The following is a 24,416-nucleotide window of genomic DNA, read 5'->3' as shown; positions in this document are numbered from 1 at the left end:
TTAATGCTGGAAGAGAGTGAATGATTGCGAAATGAGGGAATTCGAGGCTGAGTGGTTATATATGATCTTATTTCTTGGCCCGTCAATCTTGATTCTCTAGGCGGCGAATCCAAAGAGAACGTTTGTGCTCAGCGACTCGAACTGTAATGCTTCTGAAGCGTAGTGATCGGCAGGAATATTTCTCCGTTTCAGCTACGATAGGTCGCGGGTGATCGAGTCGCACTGAGCGCGTGTATGCGTTCTTCTTTTTGGATTTTTCATTTCCCGGTATGATGAACCATTCACCGATCACACCCCACGTGCACACCACGTTGCTAGAAAGTGCTCGTGCAATATCGCGTGCTGCTGCTGACTGCTGTTTGCTCGCGTGCATACAACTATCCAGTCAATCAATCCGGATCTTGGAGTCGTCCCTGTATAATGCATAGCACTACCGTACCTGTGCTGCTACGTAGACTGATCTTTCCAGTCTATCATTTCAAGGTTTTCCCCAAGATAAAGAAAGCAGTGCACAAATCTGACCTTGAAAAGGAGTTGCAACTCAAGTACGATGAAATAAAACGCGAGGCTATTAGGACGGTATTTTGATGAAGCTTCAGAAAAAAAGAAAAATATTGATGCCACATTGGAGGGCCTCCATTCCCAAGGATTTGACAAAAAGATGCTGTAAACATCATTTGGGCACGGGCTGGGCGTGGCAATACCTACAAGCTGATCGGCCTCATATCTATGAATTGTGGACAGGAGAGTAGAGCAAGGTTAGTTGGTCTTCGGGAGATCTAAAAGATGGATGGAGGATGAGGTGCGGTCGGATGAGATTACATATTTTGTCACGTGCGAGCCTTGGCGCTGAGGGACCATACTATCTCACCATTCGTCCCTCCATCATCGATTCCACAACCTCCAACCAAACTTTCACAACGCCAAAACATCAGATCGACCCTTTTCCGAACTAGTCCCACAAGCAGTAGCGCTCCTGAACAAGCACCTACGCATCCACAACCTCTCAACTCCCTCTAAAATCACACCCACACCACCGCGCCTCCGCGCCCTAACGTACTAAGATGCAGGGCTTCAACATGGGCCGCTACTACCCCCCCTCCGCCTCCTCCGCGCCCTCTTTCAACAAATCCCACCCCCTCGGCGCCCGCGCGCGCAAACTCCCGCAAGGCATCCTGACCGTGCGCTTCGAGATGCCCTTCGCCCTCTTCTGCGAGCACTGCAAGCCCGAAGTCGTCATTGGACAGGGCGTGCGCTTCAACGCCGAGAAGAAGAAGGTCGGAAACTATTATTCTACGCCTGTATGGAGTTTCCGCATGAAGCATACGATTTGTGGCGGGTGGATTGAGATACGCACGAATCCGAAGGAGGGGAAGTATGAGGTTATTGAGGGGGCGAGACGGAGGGATGGGCGGGAGGAGGAGGAGTTTGGGGCGCTGATATTTGGGGATGAGCTTGCGGATGGGGAGGGGGCGATGTTGACGGAGGAGGAGAGGGAGAGGAGGAGGACGGATGCGTTCGCGGCATTGGAGGGGAACGTGGGTGAGAAGCAGGTGGAGAAGAAGAGTAAAGAAAGAATTGAGGAGTTGGTGGAGGCGCAGGAGAGGGCCTGGCAGGATCCGGATGCTGTTAATAGGCGGTTGAGGAGGGGGTTTAGGGCGGAGAGGAAGGTGTTGGAGAAGAGGCAGGCGCATACGGAGGGCATGCAGGAGAGGTTCGGGATTGGGTTTGAGATTGTGGATGAAGTGGAGGGAGATAGGATTCGTGCTGGGGTGGTTGAGTTTGGGGAGCTTGGGGTTGGGGATGTTGGGAAGGCTGTGCGGAAACCCCTCTTTGCCTCCGAGGCGTCAGCAATCAAGGCAGCGGATGTGAAGAAGAGTGGGAAAGGTGATAAGAAGACTCGGGCGGCACGCGAGGCTGAGAAGAGAAGGGAGCTTCTACAGCACGAACTTCGTGGGAATACACGGGCTGTTATGGACCCATTCCTCACGGCTTCCCCGAGGTCCTCTAACAACGACACCACCCTAAAAGTCATTGCAGGCATCAAACGAAAACGCACGGGAGAGTCTGAAAAGTCAGGCACGAGCAAGGCAGATCAAATTACGACCCCTAGACTCGACAGAGTAGAAGTCACGAGCTGTCGGCAAGATGTCTTGAAGCCTCCTCCGCTTCTTGTAGCATACGATTCCGATTGAGGCAAGGGAAATGGGAATATCATGATCACGGCATATTGAATTTCAAGCATTTAACGGCGTTCTATACCCATAGAGAATTATTGGAAGCTGTATTAGAGCACATCAAATATACCACATTTGAGCATTGAATGAATGCTTCATTGACCGCAACGGGATGTCAATGTTTGAATTCTAAGAAGTCTCAGATAAGTTATGTGGTACACTTTTTATCTGCACTCTCAGTTACCACGGCTTGGGGTGCTCTAATATGGCTTCCGAGTTCCGGACAAGATATAAGGTCTGCTACACCAGGAATCAGACGCTCACCGTTCTAATTCACTCGATAACCGGCTTCTTACGTGGACCACTCCAGACAGCGGTGTCCAAGATTCACAGATAGTACCAAGCAGTAGCAAATCGGGATACAGAGACTTGCGACCCAGCACCATAGTACAGTGAAAAGGGATGACTCGGCGATACGGCCATATATTGAAATGACCAAGTAGATCCCAACCCCGGCTCTAACGAATGCATGTGCTTTTGACTCTATATGGAAGCGCTACCTATTGCATCCCAACCAGCCGTCCTATACCTCCGCCCTAGGTCATCGGTCCTCCAATGCTATTGACACTCCGAGTTCAGGTTCTATGGCCGGAGTCTGCCAAAAACCTTATTATTTCGCAATTTAAGAAGCTTCTGGCGCGGCCGGGTCCGTGATGAGCTTCGTGATCTTCCCAATGGCGATGGTTTGGCCCTGCTTAAAGTTAGAATATGTATATCAATGAAGTAGGGGAAATGTACCTGATCTCGGAGGGTAAAGCGACCCAGTTGTGGGTAGTCCTCGAATCGCTCGACACAAATCGAGCCAGCTCCACCTGTGACCTCGATTCGCGCAATGATAGACATGCCCTTCGTGGCAAAACCAGGCGCCTTCTTTGACCGTCGACCTGTGCCTTTCTCGAGCTTGTGTAGTAATGCAACAAACGTAACTTCTTCTTGAGCGGCGTGCACATGCATGACGCAATTGAATCCAGCACTGAGGATACTCTTCAGCTCAGGCAGTAGGACTACCTGTGCTTCGAATACCGAGACACAATGGACTGGACGTTTCTCTGAGCAAAGCACGAAACCAGGAAGAATATCTTCTTCTTCGACGCCTCGGATTCGCATGCGAACTTGGTCTCCGCAGGTTGCGGCGGAAATCTCGTCTTCTTGTTCGCCGTACAGCGCGGATATGCTGATCAATTCGCGGTTGGGCATCATCATGTACTTGGTATCTTTCTTGATGACTCCAGCCTCGATCTTTCCTTCTATCATGGTGCCTAGGACAGTTAGCAATGACTTTGATGCGTGCAGTGTGATTACGAACCCATATCCCGATACTTTGCCGCAATGGGCATCATGAACGGGGCGTTGACTTTACGCTCCAGAGTTTGCATGTTGTCGAGATATTCTAGAAGCGAGGGGCCGTCATACCAAGGCGCAATGCTCTTTGGTACTCGGTCTTTGATTCCAAGCGTGGTCTGGGCGCTAATAGGCATAAACGCAAGGTCTGTCTTTGGGTTGTATCCAACACCTAAGTTCTTCGTCAGCAGGTAATCGAGTTTGAGTTGCTATGAGATTTACCTTTCAAGAATAGCGCTAGCTTTGATGTGCACTCCTTGAATCGCGCTTCGCTCCATTCTCTATGAGAGATTAGTATTAAGTTGATAAATGAGAACACTGGACATGGTATCGTACACTGTAATGTCGTCCATTTTGTTGACAGCCACGACAAGCTTGTTCACACCCTATATTATTATTAGTGGAGCGATTAAAAAGGGTATGTCTTTGATGCTAACCTGAGTCTTCGCAAGCATAGCGTGCTCTCGAGTCTGGCCACCCTTCTCGAAACCAGTCTCGTATTCTCCCTTTCGCGCGGAAATAACGAGAACACCAACATCGGCCTGTGATGCACCTCCGATCATATTTGGGACGTACGTCTTATGGCCTATAGTACCGTTAGTCCGCTTTAGACACTGTAGGATGAATGGAGCCAACCTGGTGCATCGAGAATGCTATAGCGACGCTTCTCGGTCTCGAAGAAGCCCTTTCCCACTTCGACGGTCTTGCCTTTAGATCTTTCTTCTTTGGTCAGATCTAGGGCCCATGATAGGTACCATGTTTCTCGGCCTTGCTCTTTCGCTTCTCGCTTATACTTGTCCATCGTTCGCTCATCAACCATACCAGTGGCATACAATATGGATCCCCCGAGAGTAGATTTACCAGCATCGACATGACCTACAATATTGTGTTAGTTAAATGATGATAGAAATAATGGTGGACATCCTACCCAGGAAGATCACATTAACGTGCTCTTTTCCGTAGATCTCTGCCAGAACTTCTTCATCGACCTCGGCGGCTTGTTCCTTGGCAACTGCGTCTGCTTCCCGGGCTGCCCTTACTTCTCCACGAGAGGGACTGTTACGGCCACTGGAGGGCGTTGGCGATGACTTCCCGGACGCGGCTTTTGTTGCTGCTGGTTCACCAGTCTTCTCGATGGCCTTGGCGGCCGCTACCTTCGCTCCAGCCTCGGGAGCTTCCTTGTCCACGTTCTCCTTTGCTGCTGACGCTGGTGGTGCGGTCGAGCCGATGCTGAGAACCTTTGTCTTGCCGGCGGTCTCGACTTTGGTTGTGGTATCTGCGCTAATGGACAGGACTTTGGCTTTGGGCGCGTCTCCGGTGATGCTTAGTACCTTCGGTCCGGCGCTGGTCGTTGTGACAGGCTTCGCAGCTGGAGCAGGCGAGGGCGCACTCTGCGCGGGCGCAGCACTGTCTCCTGCCTGTGGCCTCTTTGCAATTACGGGGACCTGCCTCTGCTGGGCCTGACCTTGAGGCTGTTGGAATCCGCCGGGCTGCTGGTTGAAGGCACCATATTGCTGGCTGTAGCCCTGCTGTGCGCCCTGCTGTGCGTACTGGGGGTACTGGCCTTGGGCTCCGTAGCCTTGCTGGCCGTACTGAGGATATCCGTATCCTTGCTGTTGCTGCTGTGGGGTATAGTATTGCTGCTGCTGTCCGTAGCCCTGCTGGCCGTAGCCGCCTGCGTATTGCTGGAACTGGCCGGGCTGGAAGGACGGCACGCCGGGCTGGAAGCTCGAGGCGCCGGGTCGGAAGGTGCCTGCTTGCGGGTTGTTGAGGTTGAGGTTTTGCTGCGTCTGGCGGGAGAGCTCCTCCTCTTCTTGCTCCCAAGACTCGGCCATTGTGCGGGCAACGGCGGGGTAGTCGTGTGCGATGAAGCTGCGAGGCAGCGGTGAAGAAGGGAGCGGACGGCGTGGTGGAGGTGGTGCGATAAAGATGGTCGTGCTGGACGCCGCACCGGGGGGGCACGGGGAGGTTGATGTTGTTCGTTGAAGGGCTGCAAAGGGCTGCAGCAACCTTTTCCTCTGATGCGCGACGGGCCCTGTGGCGGGGCAAACCTTGGAAAGACTGCCCAATTTCGAGGCTCGCATGTGGCCAGCAGCCTTGCGGTCGGAGCCACGTAAACTGCCCGCTCTTGGCATCAAATGCATAAATTTCCATGCCACTTGTGCAACGGCAACACGGCCGCCTGGTTGTAGTTCTATGTATATATTGGGGTTACGGTCTCATGTATCATGTATCCTACTTAGTTTTAGAAACTGGAAAGAAAGGCTTTGCAACTGTATTCAAGTTTTTCGAGGCCGCCTCAGACGGCGTTGTACCGTGTTGTGAAAGCACTAGTGCGAGCCAAGCGGGCGCGAAATACTCGACCCATATTTATGCACGGCAGCCTTGCAGAAAGCCAACACCACCAGCGGGCCCATACAACAACACCACCACCAAACCACACGCGCCCAAAGTCGGCTTTGATTCACCTTCTGACACCCTAGAGCTACTGCAACATGTCTGAGTGCTTCCGCTTAGGCTCTTTCACCGTGGCGATTCAATAAATAATACTCAACTTCTTTCATTCGCGTGTGCTCTGCAGTCTTTAGTCCACCATCGCTTGCTCCGACACCAGCACGTCAAGATGGACTACATTTTGAAAAACGTGAGTTGCTTCTTTTCGATAGGGCTGACTTGAAGAGTCCCCATTTCGTTCCCGAAGAAGTCTTCATATATCTTCCGTTGCATGCTTCTTACGATTTCTCTAGGTGACCCAGCAGGCAATGAACTATGCCATCCGGACTGGTATTAGTCTTACGGGTGGATATGCAATCAAGCAATGTACCCAGTTGGTGATGGTAAGACGTTGCCCCCTCCAAAATAACACCCAAATGATTTAATCCTTGTGTAGGCCGCTGCGAAAGGCGAGGAGCGTGACGAGATCAAAACCTTGCAGACACGGCTTGAGAGCAAGATCAGGGTGAGTGGAACAACGTCCGCATCAGTATCAGGCTTTAACTGGCATAGATTATTGCTCCTGCCATTGACATGATCGAGCTCATCGCAGCCCGCGGCAACACGTCCCTGGAGTCCGCAGTAGGGCTAACGAACCAACTTCGGTGGGACATTCAAAAGCTGGGAACACGACTTGGGAAAGCCGTGGGAGAGCAGGAGCTAGCGCGAAAAGGCGGTGCCAGTGCTAGGTCTCGAGAGCAGAATGCGCTCGAGCTCAAACTAATTGCCTCCGATATCAAGAAGCTGCTCGAGCGGATCGAAGATGCGCTCCCTCTCATCAATCTGGCCATCACAACCTCTGGAGCCAGCATGTCGACAACTCTCCCGCAGACTGTATCTCCGTCTCGGCTCCTCCAAGCTAGCACGTTTCTCACGGACGGTGATAGACAATACATGTCAACCCCGTCCCGTACCCAGCAGATTGGTCCAACATTCACCCTGTCCATGTATATGCTCTTCGCTGGCCATTCACGGAGGCCCCAAGACGAACAAAGCATTCGAGAAACCACCTGGAAAGAGGTCATTCACAAGACGCGCATGAAGCTTTTGCGTGTTCCCCTAGATATGTTGGAAGGTCTTGCCCCTTTGAACGGAGCTCCGCGTAATGGATGGTTTCCCGATCAAATTCCTTCCGAGGGCAAGACCCACGAGTTTGCGTACCAGTTCCAGATTATCGAAGATTTGGACGACGACAGAATGCATAGCATTGAAGAGGGTGAGCCGCAACCAGGTCCCTATGATGACGTGGAGAGCGCAGGAATCCGCGAGATAATACCTATTCATCAGATTTCTAAGATATTCTACGCGGATACTGGCAAGATTCTCAACATCGGCACTGAAGGCGAGACCAATAATCCGATCCTACTTGTTAAGCGCGATATCAACGCACAGCCTCCACGCCGTATGATGCGTCGTCGGGAAGAAGAATGGGATGAAGGCGAGTCACCCATTGATCCCAATGACGAGCAATTAGAACTCGACGCCCAACTCCGACGTGAGTCTTCCGTCAATCTCTCAGAAGAGCCTCTTGAGGCGCCTAAGCAGCCCCATAACCCGTGGCGACTGCCTCCTGGTCTGGATCCGGAATGGATGGCGTTCGAAGTCTATACCGAATTCCCCTTGGACTCTGATACTGAGAGCGAACTCGAAGCCGATACACCCTCATCCGCCGGCTACAAGGCCTCTCCACGACCAGCAACCCCCACCGCCTCCTCTGCGGATCCATCTCCCCTAGCCTCCAAATTCTCTAATCTCAATCTCCGCACTCCCACTCCCTCACCGGCAGGAACCCCCCAACCACCCAACACACAGCTCATTCCCTCTCCGACCAAACACGCCACCCCACTCCCCCAACACACCCCAAAGCCTAGCCCCTTTCCGGCAATCAAAACTTCCCTCTCCCTCCTCGAAATGCTCATCCGACTCACTTCCCTTCAGCAATTCCAGCAATCCTCCCACCTGGCCATCCCCGACGAGCACCTTAACTTCTTCCTCGACGAGAATGCTACCGTCGGTGCCGGTGGAGACGCAGAACTGCGGCGGCGCGTCCGCCGCGACGCTATGAGGCGCGTAGGCTTCGATCCGTACAACGAGAGCCCCATAAAGCGAAGGGGCGAGGAATATCTCTCACACAACCAGGATGCGGAGGGTAGTGGCGAGTGGCTGGACGGCGAAGGCCAACGAACCCCATACGGCGACGACTACAGCAGCTACAACAACGGTTTCGGCGATCCGCATTACGGGGGCTTCGCCAACGCCCCCGACACCTTTGACTACAATGGCTATCCTCGTCCCACTCTTTCTATCAGTAGTCGCTCGCGCTCGCAAACCCCGTCGCGCATCGACACGCCGTCCAGGGGCCAGTTCCCGCCGAGTTCGAGGTACTCCCCGGGCACCACTGGATACTCACCCAGCTCGCCGGGTTACTCGGCGCAGGATATCCTGCTACCGTCACGCGAGCAGCGCCCAATGCCGAGGCATGCGATGTCGAGCCCTAGTCCGTTGCTGAGGCGCGCGACGGGGAATACGGGGCCGATTCCGTTTCGTGGAGGGCCACTGACGGCACCGGCGACGTCGAGTAGCCCGAGGGTTGGCGGAGGAGGACAGGGGAAGGAGAATGTGGTAGGTTTAGGGGTGGAGACGCCGCCGAGTAGTGGGAAGAAGGAATAGCTAGTGGGGATGGGGATGAGTTGAAGGTTGGGGGAGCGGCAAGCGTGGTAGAGAAAAGGGCGGCGGTGGAAAGGGGCGGCGATGAAGTAGGGCGCTGGACCTATAAAGGACGAGAGCATGTTCTGAGGTCAAGCTTGCTTGCTAGAGTAAGCTAAAGGCTGTTATGTTTGTTCTGCATTGCCACGGTACTGGGTTAGATGCTATGTGTTCATGAGATACGGAGTCCCAATAAGATACCACTTGCTTCTGTTCTTCACAACATTACGTCTTATGTCTGATTTCTTGAAGAGGACCTGATTATGCATTTCTTAACGCAAGGCACTAGGAGGTATAGGTGGCGCAAGACAATCCCAAAGCAACGGAATCCTCGCCGAAGAAATCCTAGCAAGCTACAACGCCAGAAACACCGCGCATAGGGCGCGCCCAAACCGCAATCAATCGAAGATTACCACAACCACAGCAGCTACACCTTACAGAGCCGCCCACAAACCTAGCAAAGCCGCTAACTCTTCATTCCCAATCCTCCTCATCGCTTTCCTCGTTCACAGTCTCCTTTTTCGCGTCTTTTGGACTCCCCGGCGCGCGGCTCGTCGCACCGCTCACGAGGTCGTAGCTCGCGTCGCTGTCGGCCTGGGAGTGGCCATCGTTGGAGTGGCGGGGCGCGGCCTCGGGCTTGAGGAGGTCCGAGTGTGGGTTCTCGCCGGGCTTGAGGGTTTCTTTGGACGCGGCGAGGGGGTGAGGGTGCGGGGTGGGGGAGTCGTCGTCGGAGTCTTCGTCCCAGCCGATTTCTTCGTCGGAGGGGGCGGCTGCGGAAGCTACAATGTCATGTTAGCATTGTGTTTTGTAATTGACGGTTGGGGATGGCGTGGGTTAGGGGGATTACCTTTCAGCATCTCTCGCCGCCTCTGCTCCTCGCTCTCGATTACGTGGCGGAGGAAATAGTACCGTTTCCAGAACTGGGCGTACTCGACTTTTTCTGGTACGAGCTTCTCCATTGCTCGCCTTAACTCCTCGTGCTTCTCTAGGTCTTTGGAAATCGCGTCGGTCTTGCCGTCGATGTCGAACTTGTCGGCCCAACCCGCCCATTCCGGGCTCACCGGGTCCTTGAGGAAGCTGTCGAGGGAGGAGTGGATGACGTGTAGCTGGGCATCGAAGCGGGTCGTATGGATCACACGCTTGCCCTCCGAGTCTTTGCTCTCGAAGAGCACCTTGGTAGGGTCATCGGACGAGGATTGGGCGTCCGGCGGCGCAATTGTGACGGCCTCGCGCAGGAAACTCCGGATGTTGGTGCCGAATTTCAGCAGGGCTTCGTCCGCTGCGTCTTCTGCCTTCTCGATGTCCTTCAACCGCTTAGCAGCCTCGGATTTGAAGCGCGCGAGGATGCCCTCGGCTTCCTTGACAATGTCTGCCGGTAGTGATTCAGGGCGGTCGGGGTGTGGCGGGGATGAGGGTTCTGCGGTCGACGCATCCTTTGAAGAGCTGGCCTCTGATTCGGGCTGTTGAATAGAAACCGCGCGAGTTCGGCTTATGATGGAGGTCAAGCCCTTGCTGGCCTGCTCACTGGCAGCAGCAGCTTCCTTGCGGGCGCCATCGTAGTATTGCTCGCCCTATGCCACTATGTCAGTCCGGCACTTGAAAGTGCAGCCGGAGCTGCCCACCTGCTTCTTGACAGTCCCTAGGAAGCCACCCAAGCGTGCGGCCCACGGGCTGGCGGATATAGCCTTGTAAGCCTCCTGAATCTCCGAATTGAAGTCGGCGCTCTGGCGTTGGGAGCTGTCCTGGGCGCGGGGCTCGTCGTCCGGGTAGCTTTCTTCCTGGATGTGGTCGTACGCGCTGTCCATTGCTGTGCGCGATGAGGGGCAGCAACGGTGGAAGGTGTAGTAGGCCTAGAGATATAGCGGGCGCGGCGTCGTGAGGGCGGATGGTGGTGTGAAGTGTGAAGTGTGAAGCTTCAACAGTGAACTCGCCGCCTGGATGCGGAGGAGCGGGACTAGCGGGATTTGCTACGATGCTTGCGACCAGAGCGCGAGGTAGAATGAGGTCACAACTATATTCGGCTGAATGTCGCGACACACGACGAGGGCTTGTAATTACCCGAGATGAAGATGAGGTTTTTGACTCTAGGTATGATGCTCAAAGGTTGGGTATCACAACTCTGGCACATGATGATGCTTGGCATGCACAGGCTCGTTCAGAAATTTGCAGATGACCGCCTAAGGTAACCCAGGGAGCTCACATATTGTTTAAGATGGTAGTCTAGGTTCTGTACAGGCCCAAGATGTACCGAATGACTTCGAGCAGTGGTAGACAAGCGTGATAACCCCTTCCAAGAGATTTCCGAGGACAGACAATGCAGATAAGACATTGATATCGAAATGGCCAAGAGCCGTACCGCAATCCCGTTGCGCTCATTTATTCTTCGTCGTTTAGCATCACTCTTCTACTTGCTGCAGCTTGGCAAGAGACGGTAGGTAATGGCGGTCATTCATCTGTATTCATCTCTCGCAATGATATTCTCCCTCTTCTTGTCCCAGAAGCTCTAGCTCTCAAATGGCTCTGTCGATCATCAAGACGACATTCTACTGCTCATGGTCGAAGGGGAACGCCATCGGTAAATGCCTGATGATGAGAAGTGAGCCTTGCTGGCGACACATCGTCAATGTCTCACTTGCTTGAAGGCGATGGATTCTGGTGAGCTGGCGCAGACACTCCAACACCACACCCCAACACCACACCCCAGAGCCCTTGAGTGGTCAAAATACGCCTGAGATCGACATGTTTTGTATACAAAAGCTCGGAGGCCCGCAGCAACGAGTAAGTGTCGCAGTGCTTTGTAAGGCCGCTACCCTATTTCGCACCTATTTATCCCTGTTTGGAGCAGCTGCTGCGCCGCCCCGCAAACACATCCGAAGGAACTTGGGCGGACTTCGTATTGCTGTATACTACAAGGATGGGAATCCTCAAGAGGCACTGTGGGTTCATCTATGCCAATCAGCACTGCCCGTTCCCCGCCGTAGTCCCAAATCGGTTTCAGCCAAGCCTTGCGAGGCATACACAGCCAGTGAAAAACAGCCTTACACGCGGCCGTCAGGCTATCTATCTTTGTCGTTGCCCCTCAAACAACCACCTAGGCAACACGGAACTACTTCTTCTATACCTCCCTCTGTTGTTTCTTCTTGCTACCAGATTTACCGTGGTTAATACACCTCGTACGACTATCGACCTTCACTACGCTATAATCAATCACTTGAACATTTCCTTAATTTAGTCACCCCGCAATACCACTGCGATGGGTGTACCATCGTCTCAGGACTATACTCCTGTACCGGCGCAGCCGGTCGAGGAGAGAATTGATGACGGAGTTGAAGCAACTCGGGATGAGGCCGAAGTCAGTGACGATGAAGGTCTCTACAGCACCAGCGCACCTCTTTTGTCAAACAGGACTCGTGGAAACGACACGCCTTGCCCGCACCGTCGAGGACCATTTCAGAGGTTTGCGAGCCTGTTCCGTCGTCCGGCTTGGACGAACGGGAAGCGCTCGAAGCGAAGCTGGGCCAGCATCTCCATCATGGGCTTCATCGCTCTTCTGATCACGACCGTTGTGGCGCTCAGTATCTCAACCGGGATCCTCGCTCGACGTCCTGACCACTGCCCGCAGAACTATCGGTCGTATCAACAGAGAACTCATATCCCTCTCAACCAGCCATGGCGATCTTCCAACAACAGGCTCAATTTCCCTAACGTGTACCCTCCGCTTGTATACGGCCCCAACCCCGCTTGCCAGACTGCCTGGAGCTCGCTCAACTACATCCCATGCCATGAGAAGATCTGGAACCGTTCGTGGGATAACGGGAAGCATGAAACACTGTTCGAGCTTGATCCCACTTCGTACTCAGGGCCAATATGCCAGAGATCCTGCACGGACGCTATGAACCGAGCCTACCAGCTCATTGTGTCTCAATGCACGCCCGAGGACAAGTTCGACATGGAAAACTACGTCGGCCCTTTCACGGCCGACCCAGAGCTTGAAGACAGCCCCGTTGCTGTGATTTCAACCATCCAGCGTCGTCTTCAGCACACCTGTCGCAAGAACCCTCTCTCATACTACACCTCGGACTATTGTGTCAACGACCTGTACAATGACTGGTTCGTTGTCGATGGCATGAACACCGCGAACCTCGAGGGCCTTGACCTCATTGAGAGCGCTACTCGCATGGCAAGGACTGAGCGTCCTGGGTACAAGTATAGGGCCGCGAACGACCAGTGCGACGACACGTGGACGCCTTGGTCCGGCTACCGTCAGGAGCGCTCCTTCGGCCCTGGTGAAAACCAGACTTCTTGCAGTTGGTGCACGATTGACTGGTTCGACCGCAAGCTGCAGTCATGGGAAGAAGACAAGGTGGTGGACCCCAAGAATGGGACCGTTGTCGCCCTCCCGGATTATCTGCGACGGATCAGGCATGTTGGTCAACGCTGCCAATCGAACGACTGGAACAGGATCTACGGCCAGGCGATTCACAAGTATAAGAGCGCCGGCCTGCTCCCGCCGGACTGGAAGGATGATGGCAAAGACGTCTCTGGCAAGAAGCCTTGCAAGAAGACTAAGCCTAGCTCCTCCGAGCAGCCGGATGTGCCAACGAACCCCTGGCGCAAGGTTCCGTCGTACGTGAAGCCAGTTAAGCCAGTCAAGCCAGTCAAGCCAGCCAAGCCAGTCAAACCAGTCAAACCTCTCAAGCCTGTCAAGCCTCTTGAGCCTCTTGAGCTAGGGAAGGCCGTCGAGTCCGTTACACCCGCCAAGCACTTGGACCACGTTGAAGAAATCGACGCCCAGGAGCTGGCTTAGATACGTATGTTTCACCAGAATGACACTTGGATAACGACACATGGAAGGGGAGGTGGCGCACGGTTTCGTAATTTAGCGAGAGCATTTCTCACTCTGGCAGGACGGTTGGCACTGGGGCTTCGTTTCCTAGATTGAGAATCAATACACATTCCTTCAGCGTTGCTGGCTGTTTTCATTCATCTGAAACTTGATAGCACGTGACGGCTGGCTGCTCTCGGAAGCGACGATCCCCGCCAAGAACCCCGGGACGATGACGTCTAGCTGCATCTGCTCACAACTTAACGACCTGCGTTAACTATTGTCCTTGCATACCCAATCCTCTCTCACCGTGCAGTGAATGCCTTTCCTTCAATGTCTAATACCCTGATCGTCTGAGTGTCTCGTCTCTTGTGGAAGGTACAGCGGCCTCAGCTCCTTCATCCCGCGAACCTCCCATTCAACTTCGAATATCTACATATCAACCTCTAAGATGCCTATTAGCACCCTATCTGTCGGTGCTGCCGTGACTCCTACAGTCATCGAAACCTACATATCACACGTAAGGCCGCGAAACAACCGCTTGCGACGCGCGCTCACCATGACAGTACCTCAATCGCAAACCACTCCGCCAAAAACCCACCGCGCACATATCCTATCACGAAGGCCTCCAGCTTGTGCGCCAGTTCCTACATTATGCTTCGTTTCACACCGTCGAAGACATCCAAGCCTTTACGGCCCAGTGGGTGCCAGTGCCCGCCTGGGTCAAGCAAGAAGTCATCGAGATACCACAAGCCAAGCTCGCCAAGTCAGCCGAGTATCTCGAGGCGCAGCTAGGTCCAGAAGGAATACAACAAGTCGGAGGGAAGAAATGGTGGCAATGGCGACGCGACAATGGCGTATTGAAGGCCGAGTGGATTGAGATGCGCAAAGACTACAATGAGCGCAAGAAGGTTGGGGGCGGAGAAGGACAGCGGATAATGCTTTACGTGCACGGCGGCGCATACTACTTCGGCAGCGTTGACGAGCATCGGTATCAAATGCAGCGACATGCGCGAAAGCTGAAAGCGAGAGTCCTAGCGCCGAGATATCGTCTTGCGCCTCAGTTCCCATTCCCTTGCGGTCTCTATGACTGCTTGGCGGCTTACCTCTACTTACTGGAGAATCACGATCCCACTACAATCATATTGGCTGGTGACTCTGCTGGTGGTGGCATGGTCCTGAGTATGTTGGTCATTTTGCGAGACCAGGGTGTCCCGTTACCGGCTGGGGCAATCCTGATATCGCCTTGGGTTGACTTGACCCACTCCTTCCCTAGTCTAGGAGGTGATGGTCGCTTGGATTACATTCCAGCGCATGGGTTTGTCCACAAGCCATGCATGAGTTGGCGTAAGTTTTGGCATTGCGTTTTAATCGAATATTAAGCTAACTTTTGAAGCACCACCCAGCGTAGACGATATGCTCGAGCTCCACAAGGGCACTCGCAACGCAGACTCGAAAGACAAACTAACACCCTATCTTCCCAAGGCGAGAACTAGCAGAGAAGAAAAGGAGGCAAAAAAAGAAGCACACAAAGAGCGAGTCCGCGGATTCTCCGTCCGAGACGCCGAGCGGCCAGACCTCAAGCCTATCAACGAAAGTACGGACGGCGTGAAGAGTTCGACCGAAACGACAAATCCTGCGATATCCCAGCATGCTCTTCTATCCATCAACATTGATGGAGAGATGATCGAGATCAAAGACCAGATCCAAATATATGCTGCGAACCATCTCATCAACCACCCGTTGGTTTCTCCAGCGCTAACGCCATCTCTCGGTGGCCTCCCACCTCTCTTGATCCAAGTCGGGGGTGGCGAACTCCTACGAGATGAACAAATCTACATTGCACACAAAGCGGCTTCGCCTCTCTCCTACGTTCCAAGTCCCTCCATACATCAGTCAGCAGAACTCATTCAGTCCCAAGTCTCACGGCATCGCCCCACATATGTCCAACTGCAGGTCTGGGATGACCTTTGCCATGTTGCCCCGACGCTTAGCTTCACTCGTCCCGCGAAGTACATGTACCGCAGCATTGCTCAATTCGGCGCATGGGCTCTTGCACACGCGCAGAAGACTGCTATCGATATTCTCGACGACGATGATGTCTCGGTCATTAGCTCTAGCTCATCAACGAGCTCTGGCAGCAACTTGGCACCAGAGGACATTAAACTTTCCATGCCCCATAGCGCCCAGAAGGTAGGCTTCGATCGGATTAGCCGCGAAGCTACTAGTGTTAAAGGACCCGAAGTGGGCAAGGCCGGGGATCCGCTCCCACCTTTCGACAAGCACATGATTCGTCAACGGATTGATCGAAATGGTGTAATCCACTCTCTTGTGCCACCCTCGGAACTCGAGGCGTTGCAATTGGAGTCCTCTGAGATTGGAACGATCAAGCCTGGCCCAGTACGAAAGTGGATGGCGGCGCAAAGCAAGTGGAATGAAAATTTCGCTAAACAAAAGAGGGCTGTCCAAAAAAAGAGAATAAAGCACATGGAACGCGGATATGAGGGTTTCGATGGCGAGGTCCCTCCTCCAACTGCATTAGCAGGGAGAAGGGTCAAGGGTATGGAGATGCAGAAAGCGAACAAGAAGAGTTGGGGAATGAGCATGTGGAGTGTTTGGGGGAGCAAGCATGACGAGATGACCGTAAGTATACCCCTTTTTTTTCATTCCCGTTGGGCCATTCCTTCGGTATGCAGTACCAGGAAGTTCTGGGTGCGCTCATTATCTTCTATGCTGTGATGCACGATCAACAACTGGCTAAGCCGTAAGTGGATCATCGCGACCGGATGTTACCTTATTAGGTTACAATTAGGAGGTTGCTATTCAGATCATCTTACACCAACCGAGATCTCCGATGATGTATCGAAGCATCATAGGTGGTGTACTACACACACGAATACCCCAGCACTAGATTTTGCGTGTGCTATGCTAACACCTCACAGATCGAACGCGAACAAAAAGCCGAAAAGGAAGCCGATCAGCCCTCTACCACAGCCGCCGATGCCGAAAACACAGCAGCGCCTAACGAAACCACGGCTACTGGAGATTCCCCCCTCAAACCACTGCCTAGACCTCGCAACCGTTCTACCTCTGGCCGTGGGTCTTTCCGCCTCAGACTCCCCAGCACAACCTCCGCAGACCATTCCCGCTCCCGTTCGCGGTCCCGCGTCAGCACAGTCACCGACCGCGGCCAAGCCGACGCCGCATTAGAGGCTATAGCCCCTTCAACCCCCTATGCGGAAGCGACACAAGCGGCACCAGAGTTCCTGATCAGCGCGCCGGAAGAAGATGAACCCATGTTGCCGCCTACGATCGTGCCGGAGAGCGATACGCTGAGTACGCGGCCGACGCGAGCTGGGGTCGCGTATCCGTTCAAGTTGTCGGTGGGGGGAGTAGGGAAGGAGGTTAATGCTAGCACTTTGACGTTGCATAGTGTTAGTGCTGATGATACGATTGCGGAAGAGGGGGAGGAGAGTGATGTGAAGGAGGCGGCGGATGGGAAGACGGCGAGGCCGGGCGTAGAGAGGTTTGTTACTGCTAGCGAAGCATTGGATCAGGTAGGGAAGTGAGGCTTTGGATAAGCGAGAAAGGGGAGTATGCAGGGCAAGCAGTTCTATACCACTATCATTCTACTTAGACTTCATGGACCGTTCCTATCGTCTTTTTTAAATTCGTTGCTATCTATCATCTCATTCGCGGCGTTTCAGTTATTATATCTCACCTTTGTGAAAATTGGACCCTCGTGTAGGTATTTGGTTCTGTATCAGCTACTTCAAACCAGCCGAGCACTAGCTCTAGTTCTCGAAGTATAGCATTAGAGGCGGTCTTTTAAGTTCTCATAGCCTCAAGTCCTATTCGCGGCGTGTGGGTCGTTACATCCTACCTTTCGAAAATTCCACTCTCACGTGGGCCCTCGGTTCTTCACCAGCTACCCCAAAACACTCGAGCACTAAGCCCAGTCCTCGAAGTAAGGTAGCAGAGGCAGGCTTTGAGATTATTATAGCCTGAAGTCTAATCTAGAGCGTACCGATTGGTACATCTCAGCTTTTCAAATTCAAGTCCCTAAGTGGGCCCTTGATACCCTGTTAGCTGCCCCAGAGAGCTCGAGAATTAAGGTCACTTCTAGAGCTATAAAATTACAGGTAAGCACGTGTCAATAACATACTCACTCCAGAGTTGTGGACACTTGCCTAGCAGTGTCTGAGGTGGCCTGGTGAGCTATCAGGCCTGCTGAATTTGTCGTTCCACAGATCTTGATAACTTATCAGGCCACCTTAGACGGTGCTGAACTGCTACTTCATGTTTTCGAAACACACCCATTCTGTAACTGTGTACACTTGCCCAGCAGCGTTTGGGGTGGCCTGGTAAGCTATCAGATTTGCCAAAACTGTTGTTTCAGGGCCTTTGAGAATGTATCAGGCCACCTCAGACGGTGCTGGGCTGCTACTTCACGTTTTAGAAAGATACCCACTCTGCAACTGTGTATACTTGCCTAGCAGTGTCTGGGGTGGCCTGGTGAGCTATGAGAGCTGCCAAATCTGTCGTTTCACAGTTTTTGATAACGTAACGGGCCACCCCAAACAGTGCTGGATTGTCACTTCATGGAGATTGTGGGCAGCATATGTTGTCACGTAAAAGGATCTGATTCATGGTGTTTGAATGTTTACATCTTGGATTTTAGCATTTGAACCCTCGAGAAAGTCCTCTTTGGTCTATCAACTGCCCCAGAATGTTCGGCTATCACATCCGAACTCTTCGCTCCTCTCACTTCTTCTTCTCATCGTGGCTGCCACCGCCTGGGAGACCCCAGACTGCCTTCAAGTCTTCGATCCGAACCGCGCTGTTGTTCGCAAGCTTGCTCTTCTCCTCGCGATGCTTCTCCTTGCCTTTCTGGTCCAGCCTCATCTGTCCAAAGCCCCTCACCATATCCTTCTCCCACTCCATCGCAATCAGGTTCGCCCGCCCTCTCCGGCGCTCAATCCTTCCCGCCTTCTCGTCTGTGATGAGCCTACTCACTTTCTCGCGAACCTCGAGCGTTTGATGCCAGTCGGCTGGGTCGTCGATCCGCGCGCAGACCGCCGTGTAGTTGCCTTTGACCTTGCTGTCCTTGGTGGTGCTGAAGCTGGAGAAGCCCATAAGCCCTTGGAGCGTGGAGGTGAGGTCCTCGTCTTCTTCTATCTCGTGGTCGGTGTCGTTGGGCAGTGGGGATGTGTGGTTGCCTTTGACCTTCTTGCGCCTGGGCTTGGTCTGACGGTGACCGAAGCTGGAGAAGCCCGTAACCTCTTGGAGCGTGGAAGTGAGGTCTTCGTCTTCTTCCATCTCATTGTCGGTAGCCACAGGCAGCTCGGAGGTGAGGTCATCGTCTTCTTTTATCTCGTTGTCGGTATCGGCAGGCAGCTCGGAGGTGGGTTCCACTCCTCCCGGCTCGTTGTCGGAATCTTCGCAGTCGTCATGCTGATCTGGGGTCTTGCAGATGCATGATCTGCCAGTGCCTTCACGGGGATCGCCACCCTTCTGGCGTTTGGAACGCACCAGCGCGTCGACGTCGGCTTCCTATGTGGGCGGGTAGTAGTAGGTCTTGGCTGGGTGGGTGTTGTTTGCTGTGATGCGACGAAAGGGATGGAAGAGACGTGCGATGACGTTTCGACAATGGGGCAAGGGGACAGGACGTTAGATACGCTTACTCTCTTTGACATGCTTGATGACAGGCTGGATGTGGTGGTGTGATGCTGAAGGTGTAGGGTGTGTTGGATTGAGTTTGAGGTTTAGGGCGACGATGAGTGAAGGGCTATGTCACAACAACGGATCGAATGAACCTTGGTTCCGCCATGAAGAGACGGCGAACAGATGGATTTGGGGAACTTTACTGCCCCGCGCACGCTGCGTGGTTGCTTTACATGTGATCGGAGGACTTAGGTCTGACGTCGTCATCAAAACACCGGACCGGCTCCCCTATGATTCACTTCACTCGCAAGCGCCGGATGCGACTCACATCCTCTAGCTACTCTCAGGGGCGTTATCACCTGTGAAGATTCCTCCCTCCTCTACCGCGAACAAAGTCGTCACGGCACCAACCTCAACATGTTTTATCCCTCGGCGGCCAATAGAAAATTTGAGTCGATCAAGAACGTCGTCCTCCAGCGAATGCGAGACGAGGGAATTCTTGGCGTATCTGGCAATCACAAGGACTACGCGCCCCGGGTGAGGGCGTTCAATGCAAAGCTTTTTGAGGATATTGAACTATTGAAGGGACTGAAGACCAAGGAGGAGAAAGCAGAGGCCGCGAGATGGATCAAAAACTTGAAGTCGAGCGAAACACAAAATATCAGGAGAAAGATTGTCAGGCGATCTGCCGCTGCCGCGGAGATGTCTCTTCTAATCTCCAAAGGCTTCACGATGCCGACTCCCACTTCTAGATCTCAGTCTCCAGATTCTCGCACTACACGCGGCCGTCACAGACAGAAGTCTAGCGTAGTACGCTCCCGGGCTCTAGAAGAACTTCGCGAGGAGGATGGGCCTGTAATGCCAGAGAGCGACGAAGGTTCCCACTCAATGCCTTTCGGTACGTCTAGTTTCTCATACCCTCATCTTTTCGCGCACACTTACTACGGTTTTACGCGCGCACCCCAGCATCAGAAACCTCTAGAAGCTATCCAATCTACAATATCACACATTTCTGATCCGAGCTAATCCCCTCACAGATCACTCTCCTTTCACCACCTCCACCCCCACCCAGGACACCATCTCAATGCTAACCGCCCACTTCGACTCCAAACTCGCCGCACTAGAGTTCAACTTCGAGACCAAGCTCGCCGAGCTCCAATCATCCTTCGACGCCAAGTTCGCCGACGCCAACGCAAGGATCCACCTTCTCAATATGCAAGTGTTAGCGCAGAACATGGGGATATACGACGATATGGGGGTCCTGCGCCGAGATGTGGAGGGTAGGATGCGCGAGGAGATGGAGCTTATTGGGAATGGAATCTCGGAGAATGTGGGAAATGTGAGGAGTAGGGTCGGACGGGTGGAAGAGGAGACGCGGAGGCTGGAGAGGATACTGGAGAGGGTGGTACAGGAGTTGATGGAGAGGGAGGCTGGGGAGGAGGGTGGGTTTGAGAGTGAGTCTGAGACGGACAGTGAGAGTCATAGCGATGAGGAGGGTTAGGTAGGCTCAGATGTGGTCGGGTTGTAGGGTTGATGGCGGGAGGTGTTGGGGTAGCGGTATGTGTGTGGGATGCGAAACTCTCGCTTTCTGAGAGGGGCTTTCGTCATCACGGTATTTGGTGAGGCATGAGCATATAATACATTGTGATTAATGACTTCATCCTCCGGGTCCAGCTGCTTGTCTCGTACTGCACGGGTTAGATTGGGGCCTACGGATGGTCTTTTGAGGGTGTAGATGCGGCTTTCGAGGGCGGGCGGAACTAATGTAAAGGCTGTATCGATTTATTTTAAACTGCTACGCGCTTGACTTAATCCATCCAGCTCGCCTTAGGTATACCGGATGATCTGTCCATATATATTGGGGATTTCGACGCTGGACTGTGCCAACCGATAAACAAAGATGAGGGAAGAAAGAGGAGAGGGGGGGGAGAGAGCAGCGTCACGATTGGTAATGGGATTTTTTGGCAATTCAAGTTGGCGAAAGGATACCGGATTAACTTCGTTCGCGATGCTGCGGTCAAGAGATTCTTCAGCTTGATGCTGAGGAGTAGGGTTATGCATATTCCTCGTTGCTGCTGGGATACCGGCGATTTGAAGACGATGTGACGAGTGTAGATTGAATATTGGTGGAATGAATTTTGGTAGGGTGACACGTGCGCATATTCTAAGGGTATATAGATCGAGTTATTTTGGATGGTTTTCAAGAAATTGAGAAATCCAAGGGCACGTACCGGGCGGTGACATAGCACACTCAACAATCGCATTGGCGCAGTGTGTTAAAGCTCACGCTATTCCAAACCGTACACAGCAAAGTGACCAATTTCTTTTTGTTTCCATACTTCCTCGGAGGTCCTGGTTCGAATCGCGGAGTGGTGAATGTGTAGTGAATATCATTTTTGCCCTTTTTCAATTCACGTACGTCTTTATCTCGCAAAAGTAGAAAGCACCTGTAGTGAACCATCCAGTGTCCATTTTCAAAATGCCATTGACGTTCAACCATTTCAAATTATCCCAAGTGATGTTAATTCTTACTCTATCCTACTTATTGTGCGCTTCCCTTGGCAAGCTATAACCTTACGGTCTCGGTGATGGTCGTTCACTCCGTTTGATTAGATTTTGATCTGGACGGACCAGCCATAAGGAATCCTTTTCCTAGCGGGACATTTGAGTTCAGTCTTCAGCCTAGAGCTTGACTGGACGACATATCAGTCTGAACACACTGACTTAGGGACCCTTTGGTCACGTGGAAAAGTAACTACGCAGCGTACGCGGGGCAATGAAATTACCGCAGAGCAAGGCCCATCACTTCCCCAAGTCCTCTATCGTAGGCCTGCACAGTGAACAGGTCATAAGTCTGTGCACACGCGTTCACCACTGTTTGGAGTACCCCCATGGGACTTCAAAAACACAGGAGCAATGTCAAGTTTCAAGTAGTGCAAATTAGCCTGCCTCTTGCTAACTGGCTGCTTACCAGACTTTTCCACGGAACTTACCTTCATCCGATTCGTGAACGCGTCACGCGCCGTCTGTTGTGCTCGTCCTCAATCCTATTTCCCACCTCACCTCCACATCCAGCCATGAGGTGCACCCAGAGACCACATCTCACTTCACGTCTGGCCTATCGAACCATGGCGAGGACAAAGAAGACGGTAAGCCTATTCAAATCCTTTTATGCTTTCTTATGGTCTACTTTATTGCCATGCTAACTCACCACCTCTCAGGCGCACCCGCTCTACTCAAAGCAAGCCAGCTACAAGAAGCGACTCAACAAAGCCAAAGATCTGATCGCTTCCATCGATTTGGAGCTCATCAGATGGGAGAATAAAGGAGCAATGCGTGGGGCCGCGTTGGAACAAAGACTCAAGACTGCCAAAGTTGGTGCAGAACGTCTCCTCGGTGATGTGAAGATAATGAAAACGAAGGTTGCTCTCTCAAGGGCAGCAGCGGTACAGCATCGCAGGGTCGAACGCCAGGTCAAGAAGGAGTACGACGGCCAGCAGAAGCTCAGGACAGAGGACGGCGGCAACTAGGAAATCGAGAGGAGGGCGGCAACATGCAAGGAATAAAGACGGAGGAGGAGGGAGAAGACAAGGATGGCGAGATGGCATGATATGCTTCCACCTTTAACCTCCCAATCCGGCCCGTTGGCAACACCACCGATGTATCTGCCGCCGTTCCTTAGGGCCTATGGTAGAGAAACTATTGTTAGTCGCCTAACCTGAGCAAATCCTGCACATGTCAAGGTTTCACTAGATCAGAGCGCGGGACAATATGGAGAAGGCTATAGCGCTAGGATGCTAGCTTCCTGACACTCTAATGGTACTGCTTGGACTGCTCCAACACATCTTAAAAAGCGTGGATGATGTGTAAAATGTTCGTGAAGTAATGCTGGCTAACAAATTGTGAGTCGTGACGGAAATCTTCAACACATTATTCGAAATTCAGATTTACAAGTTAGAAAAGTGCTTCGTGACTGATCTGCTCGCATGAATCTCTTACTGCTTGTGATACACGACCGTGTGAAGTGACGGGATCACACAGTATGAGGTGGCCCAGAGAGCTATCAACCTTGTCAAAACTGTCGTTCTGCGATTTCCCTCAAAGTATAGGAGGGCTTCTGACGGCGCTAGGCACGTGTACAAGCAAACATAGAATGAAATGATGAATTCGGAGACTGAGAGCTCAAGCGAGGGCAGATAAGCGTACACAGATCCATAACGGGGCAGTATGAACTTAAGAGGAGATTCAGCCGTAGAGCCTACAGCACTAGGTAATGAGGCTGGGCACACGGATATACCACGGCTTGGGCTACGATCTTGCTCACTCGATATAAGCCTGGCTAGCACGTAACTGGTCAGTGAAACGCCAGCCTACTCTCCGCTGCATCGACTTTCACATCGTGTCTGAAGTTTAAAAAGTCCATAGAGGCACCGCAGGCGGTAGCAGCAACAGTTTCTAAGCTTATTTCCTACTAATGTATACGAGCGAGTGGCCTCAATGACCATACCTTTTCTAACTCCTCGGCCTCTCCGTCGGCCTTCAAAAGACCCACACTACTCTTGTGAAGACTCGTCGATCCTCTTGTAAAGGTTCAAGACTGTTCTAGAGAGCCTCATGACCGTCTCAGCGAGGCCCGCGACATTCTTGGCTAGTATCTCATTCTCAGATCGCTTCTGTCGGATCTGGTCGTGCTGATCTTTGTACTTCTTGTCATCCAATTCTTTGCTCTCCATCAGAGCTTGCACCTTCTGCCTTAGCTCTTCTATTGTAGCCTTTCGACCGTCATCCTGCTCCATATTCTCCGCCAGAGGTTGCATATTCTGACTCGGCCTTTCGGTCAGCTCATTCGTATCGCTGCAGCTCGATTTTGTGACTTTGGACAGTTAGCATAGTTGCACAGGCAAACAGAGTAGGGCTTCTTGAGACTCCCAGAAGTAACGTAAATGGAAAAGCGTAGTGCACTGACTGTGGGCTGTTTTACTCATCGCCTCACACGAAGCATCAGGTGATAAATCAGGCGTAGGATTCGCGGTCTCTGATGTGTGACTATGATATTCAGTGCCTTTTTCTATGATGCAAAAGCTGTGGGCCATCCGTGCGGAATACATGGATGGCAGAAGTGATATTTGAGCGGCTCTCTTACATCCGCT

The 24,416-nt window shown here is 52.7% G+C and overlaps 9 protein-coding genes across 9 annotated transcripts; 6 read left to right on the top strand and 3 right to left on the bottom strand.

The window, feature by feature from the left end:
* Positions 1 to 420: 420 nt before the first annotated feature.
* Positions 421 to 2,681, top strand: BDZ99DRAFT_512402 (DUF572-domain-containing protein; the record flags this gene model as incomplete). Its single annotated transcript, XM_033724629.1, has 2 exons — positions 421 to 579; positions 1,071 to 2,681. The coding sequence occupies 2 exons, from the start codon at positions 421 to 423 to the stop codon at positions 2,193 to 2,195; spliced, it is 1,284 nt and encodes a 427-aa protein (XP_033569769.1). The 3' UTR covers positions 2,196 to 2,681.
* Positions 2,682 to 2,859: 178 nt separating this feature from the next.
* BDZ99DRAFT_454504 (uncharacterized protein) lies at positions 2,860 to 5,553 on the bottom strand (the record flags this gene model as incomplete). Its single annotated transcript, XM_033718392.1, has 8 exons — positions 4,507 to 5,553; positions 4,215 to 4,454; positions 4,016 to 4,164; positions 3,915 to 3,964; positions 3,801 to 3,859; positions 3,544 to 3,750; positions 2,976 to 3,496; positions 2,860 to 2,931 (listed from the first exon to the last, which is right to left on the bottom strand). The coding sequence occupies exons 1-8, from the start codon at positions 5,411 to 5,413 to the stop codon at positions 2,860 to 2,862; spliced, it is 2,205 nt and encodes a 734-aa protein (XP_033569768.1). The 5' UTR covers positions 5,414 to 5,553.
* Positions 5,554 to 6,325: 772 nt separating this feature from the next.
* BDZ99DRAFT_428227 (Ran-binding-domain-containing protein) lies at positions 6,326 to 8,195 on the top strand (the record flags this gene model as incomplete). The annotated part of the gene is made up of 3 exons (XM_033717185.1): positions 6,326 to 6,422; positions 6,482 to 6,537; positions 6,585 to 8,195. Coding segments are annotated over exons 1-3 (1,749 nt in total), but the record flags the coding sequence as incomplete, so codon positions are not given.
* A 737-nt stretch (positions 8,196 to 8,932) lies between these two features.
* On the bottom strand, positions 8,933 to 10,831 carry BDZ99DRAFT_428223 (BSD-domain-containing protein). Its single transcript, XM_033717184.1, has 3 exons — positions 10,400 to 10,831; positions 9,625 to 10,348; positions 8,933 to 9,556 (listed from the first exon to the last, which is right to left on the bottom strand). The coding sequence occupies exons 1-3, from the start codon at positions 10,580 to 10,582 to the stop codon at positions 9,252 to 9,254; spliced, it is 1,212 nt and encodes a 403-aa protein (XP_033569766.1). The 5' UTR covers positions 10,583 to 10,831; the 3' UTR covers positions 8,933 to 9,251.
* A 1,023-nt stretch (positions 10,832 to 11,854) lies between these two features.
* BDZ99DRAFT_468754 (uncharacterized protein) lies at positions 11,855 to 13,746 on the top strand. The gene has a single exon (XM_033721336.1). The coding sequence runs from the start codon at positions 12,310 to 12,312 to the stop codon at positions 13,582 to 13,584; it is 1,275 nt and encodes a 424-aa protein (XP_033569765.1). The 5' UTR covers positions 11,855 to 12,309; the 3' UTR covers positions 13,585 to 13,746.
* A 161-nt stretch (positions 13,747 to 13,907) lies between these two features.
* On the top strand, positions 13,908 to 16,634 carry BDZ99DRAFT_199957 (alpha/beta-hydrolase). Its single transcript, XM_033713235.1, has 4 exons — positions 13,908 to 14,122; positions 14,169 to 14,949; positions 14,999 to 16,245; positions 16,365 to 16,634. The coding sequence occupies exons 1-4, from the start codon at positions 14,054 to 14,056 to the stop codon at positions 16,368 to 16,370; spliced, it is 2,103 nt and encodes a 700-aa protein (XP_033569764.1). The 5' UTR covers positions 13,908 to 14,053; the 3' UTR covers positions 16,371 to 16,634.
* A 1,204-nt stretch (positions 16,635 to 17,838) lies between these two features.
* On the top strand, positions 17,839 to 19,383 carry BDZ99DRAFT_199966 (uncharacterized protein). The gene has a single exon (XM_033713236.1). It carries the CDS (start codon positions 18,262 to 18,264, stop codon positions 19,081 to 19,083), a length of 822 nt encoding a protein of 273 aa, XP_033569763.1. The 5' UTR covers positions 17,839 to 18,261; the 3' UTR covers positions 19,084 to 19,383.
* A 128-nt stretch (positions 19,384 to 19,511) lies between these two features.
* BDZ99DRAFT_576663 (uncharacterized protein) lies at positions 19,512 to 20,767 on the top strand (the record flags this gene model as incomplete). Its single annotated transcript, XM_033728601.1, has 2 exons — positions 19,512 to 20,164; positions 20,304 to 20,767. The coding sequence occupies exons 1-2, from the start codon at positions 19,684 to 19,686 to the stop codon at positions 20,765 to 20,767; spliced, it is 945 nt and encodes a 314-aa protein (XP_033569762.1). The 5' UTR covers positions 19,512 to 19,683.
* A 3,052-nt stretch (positions 20,768 to 23,819) lies between these two features.
* BDZ99DRAFT_482648 (uncharacterized protein) lies at positions 23,820 to 24,374 on the bottom strand (the record flags this gene model as incomplete). The annotated part of the gene is made up of 2 exons (XM_033722505.1): positions 23,820 to 24,139; positions 24,233 to 24,374. The coding sequence occupies 2 exons, from the start codon at positions 24,372 to 24,374 to the stop codon at positions 23,820 to 23,822; spliced, it is 462 nt and encodes a 153-aa protein (XP_033569761.1).
* Between the last annotated feature and the right edge of the window lie 42 nt (positions 24,375 to 24,416).

This window comes from Mytilinidion resinicola (assembly GCF_010093595.1).
Source record: "Mytilinidion resinicola strain CBS 304.34 unplaced genomic scaffold BDZ99scaffold_30, whole genome shotgun sequence".
Classification (NCBI taxonomy): Eukaryota; Fungi; Ascomycota; class Dothideomycetes; order Mytilinidiales; family Mytilinidiaceae; genus Mytilinidion; species Mytilinidion resinicola.
This window is presented reverse-complemented; position numbering and strand designations above follow the sequence as displayed.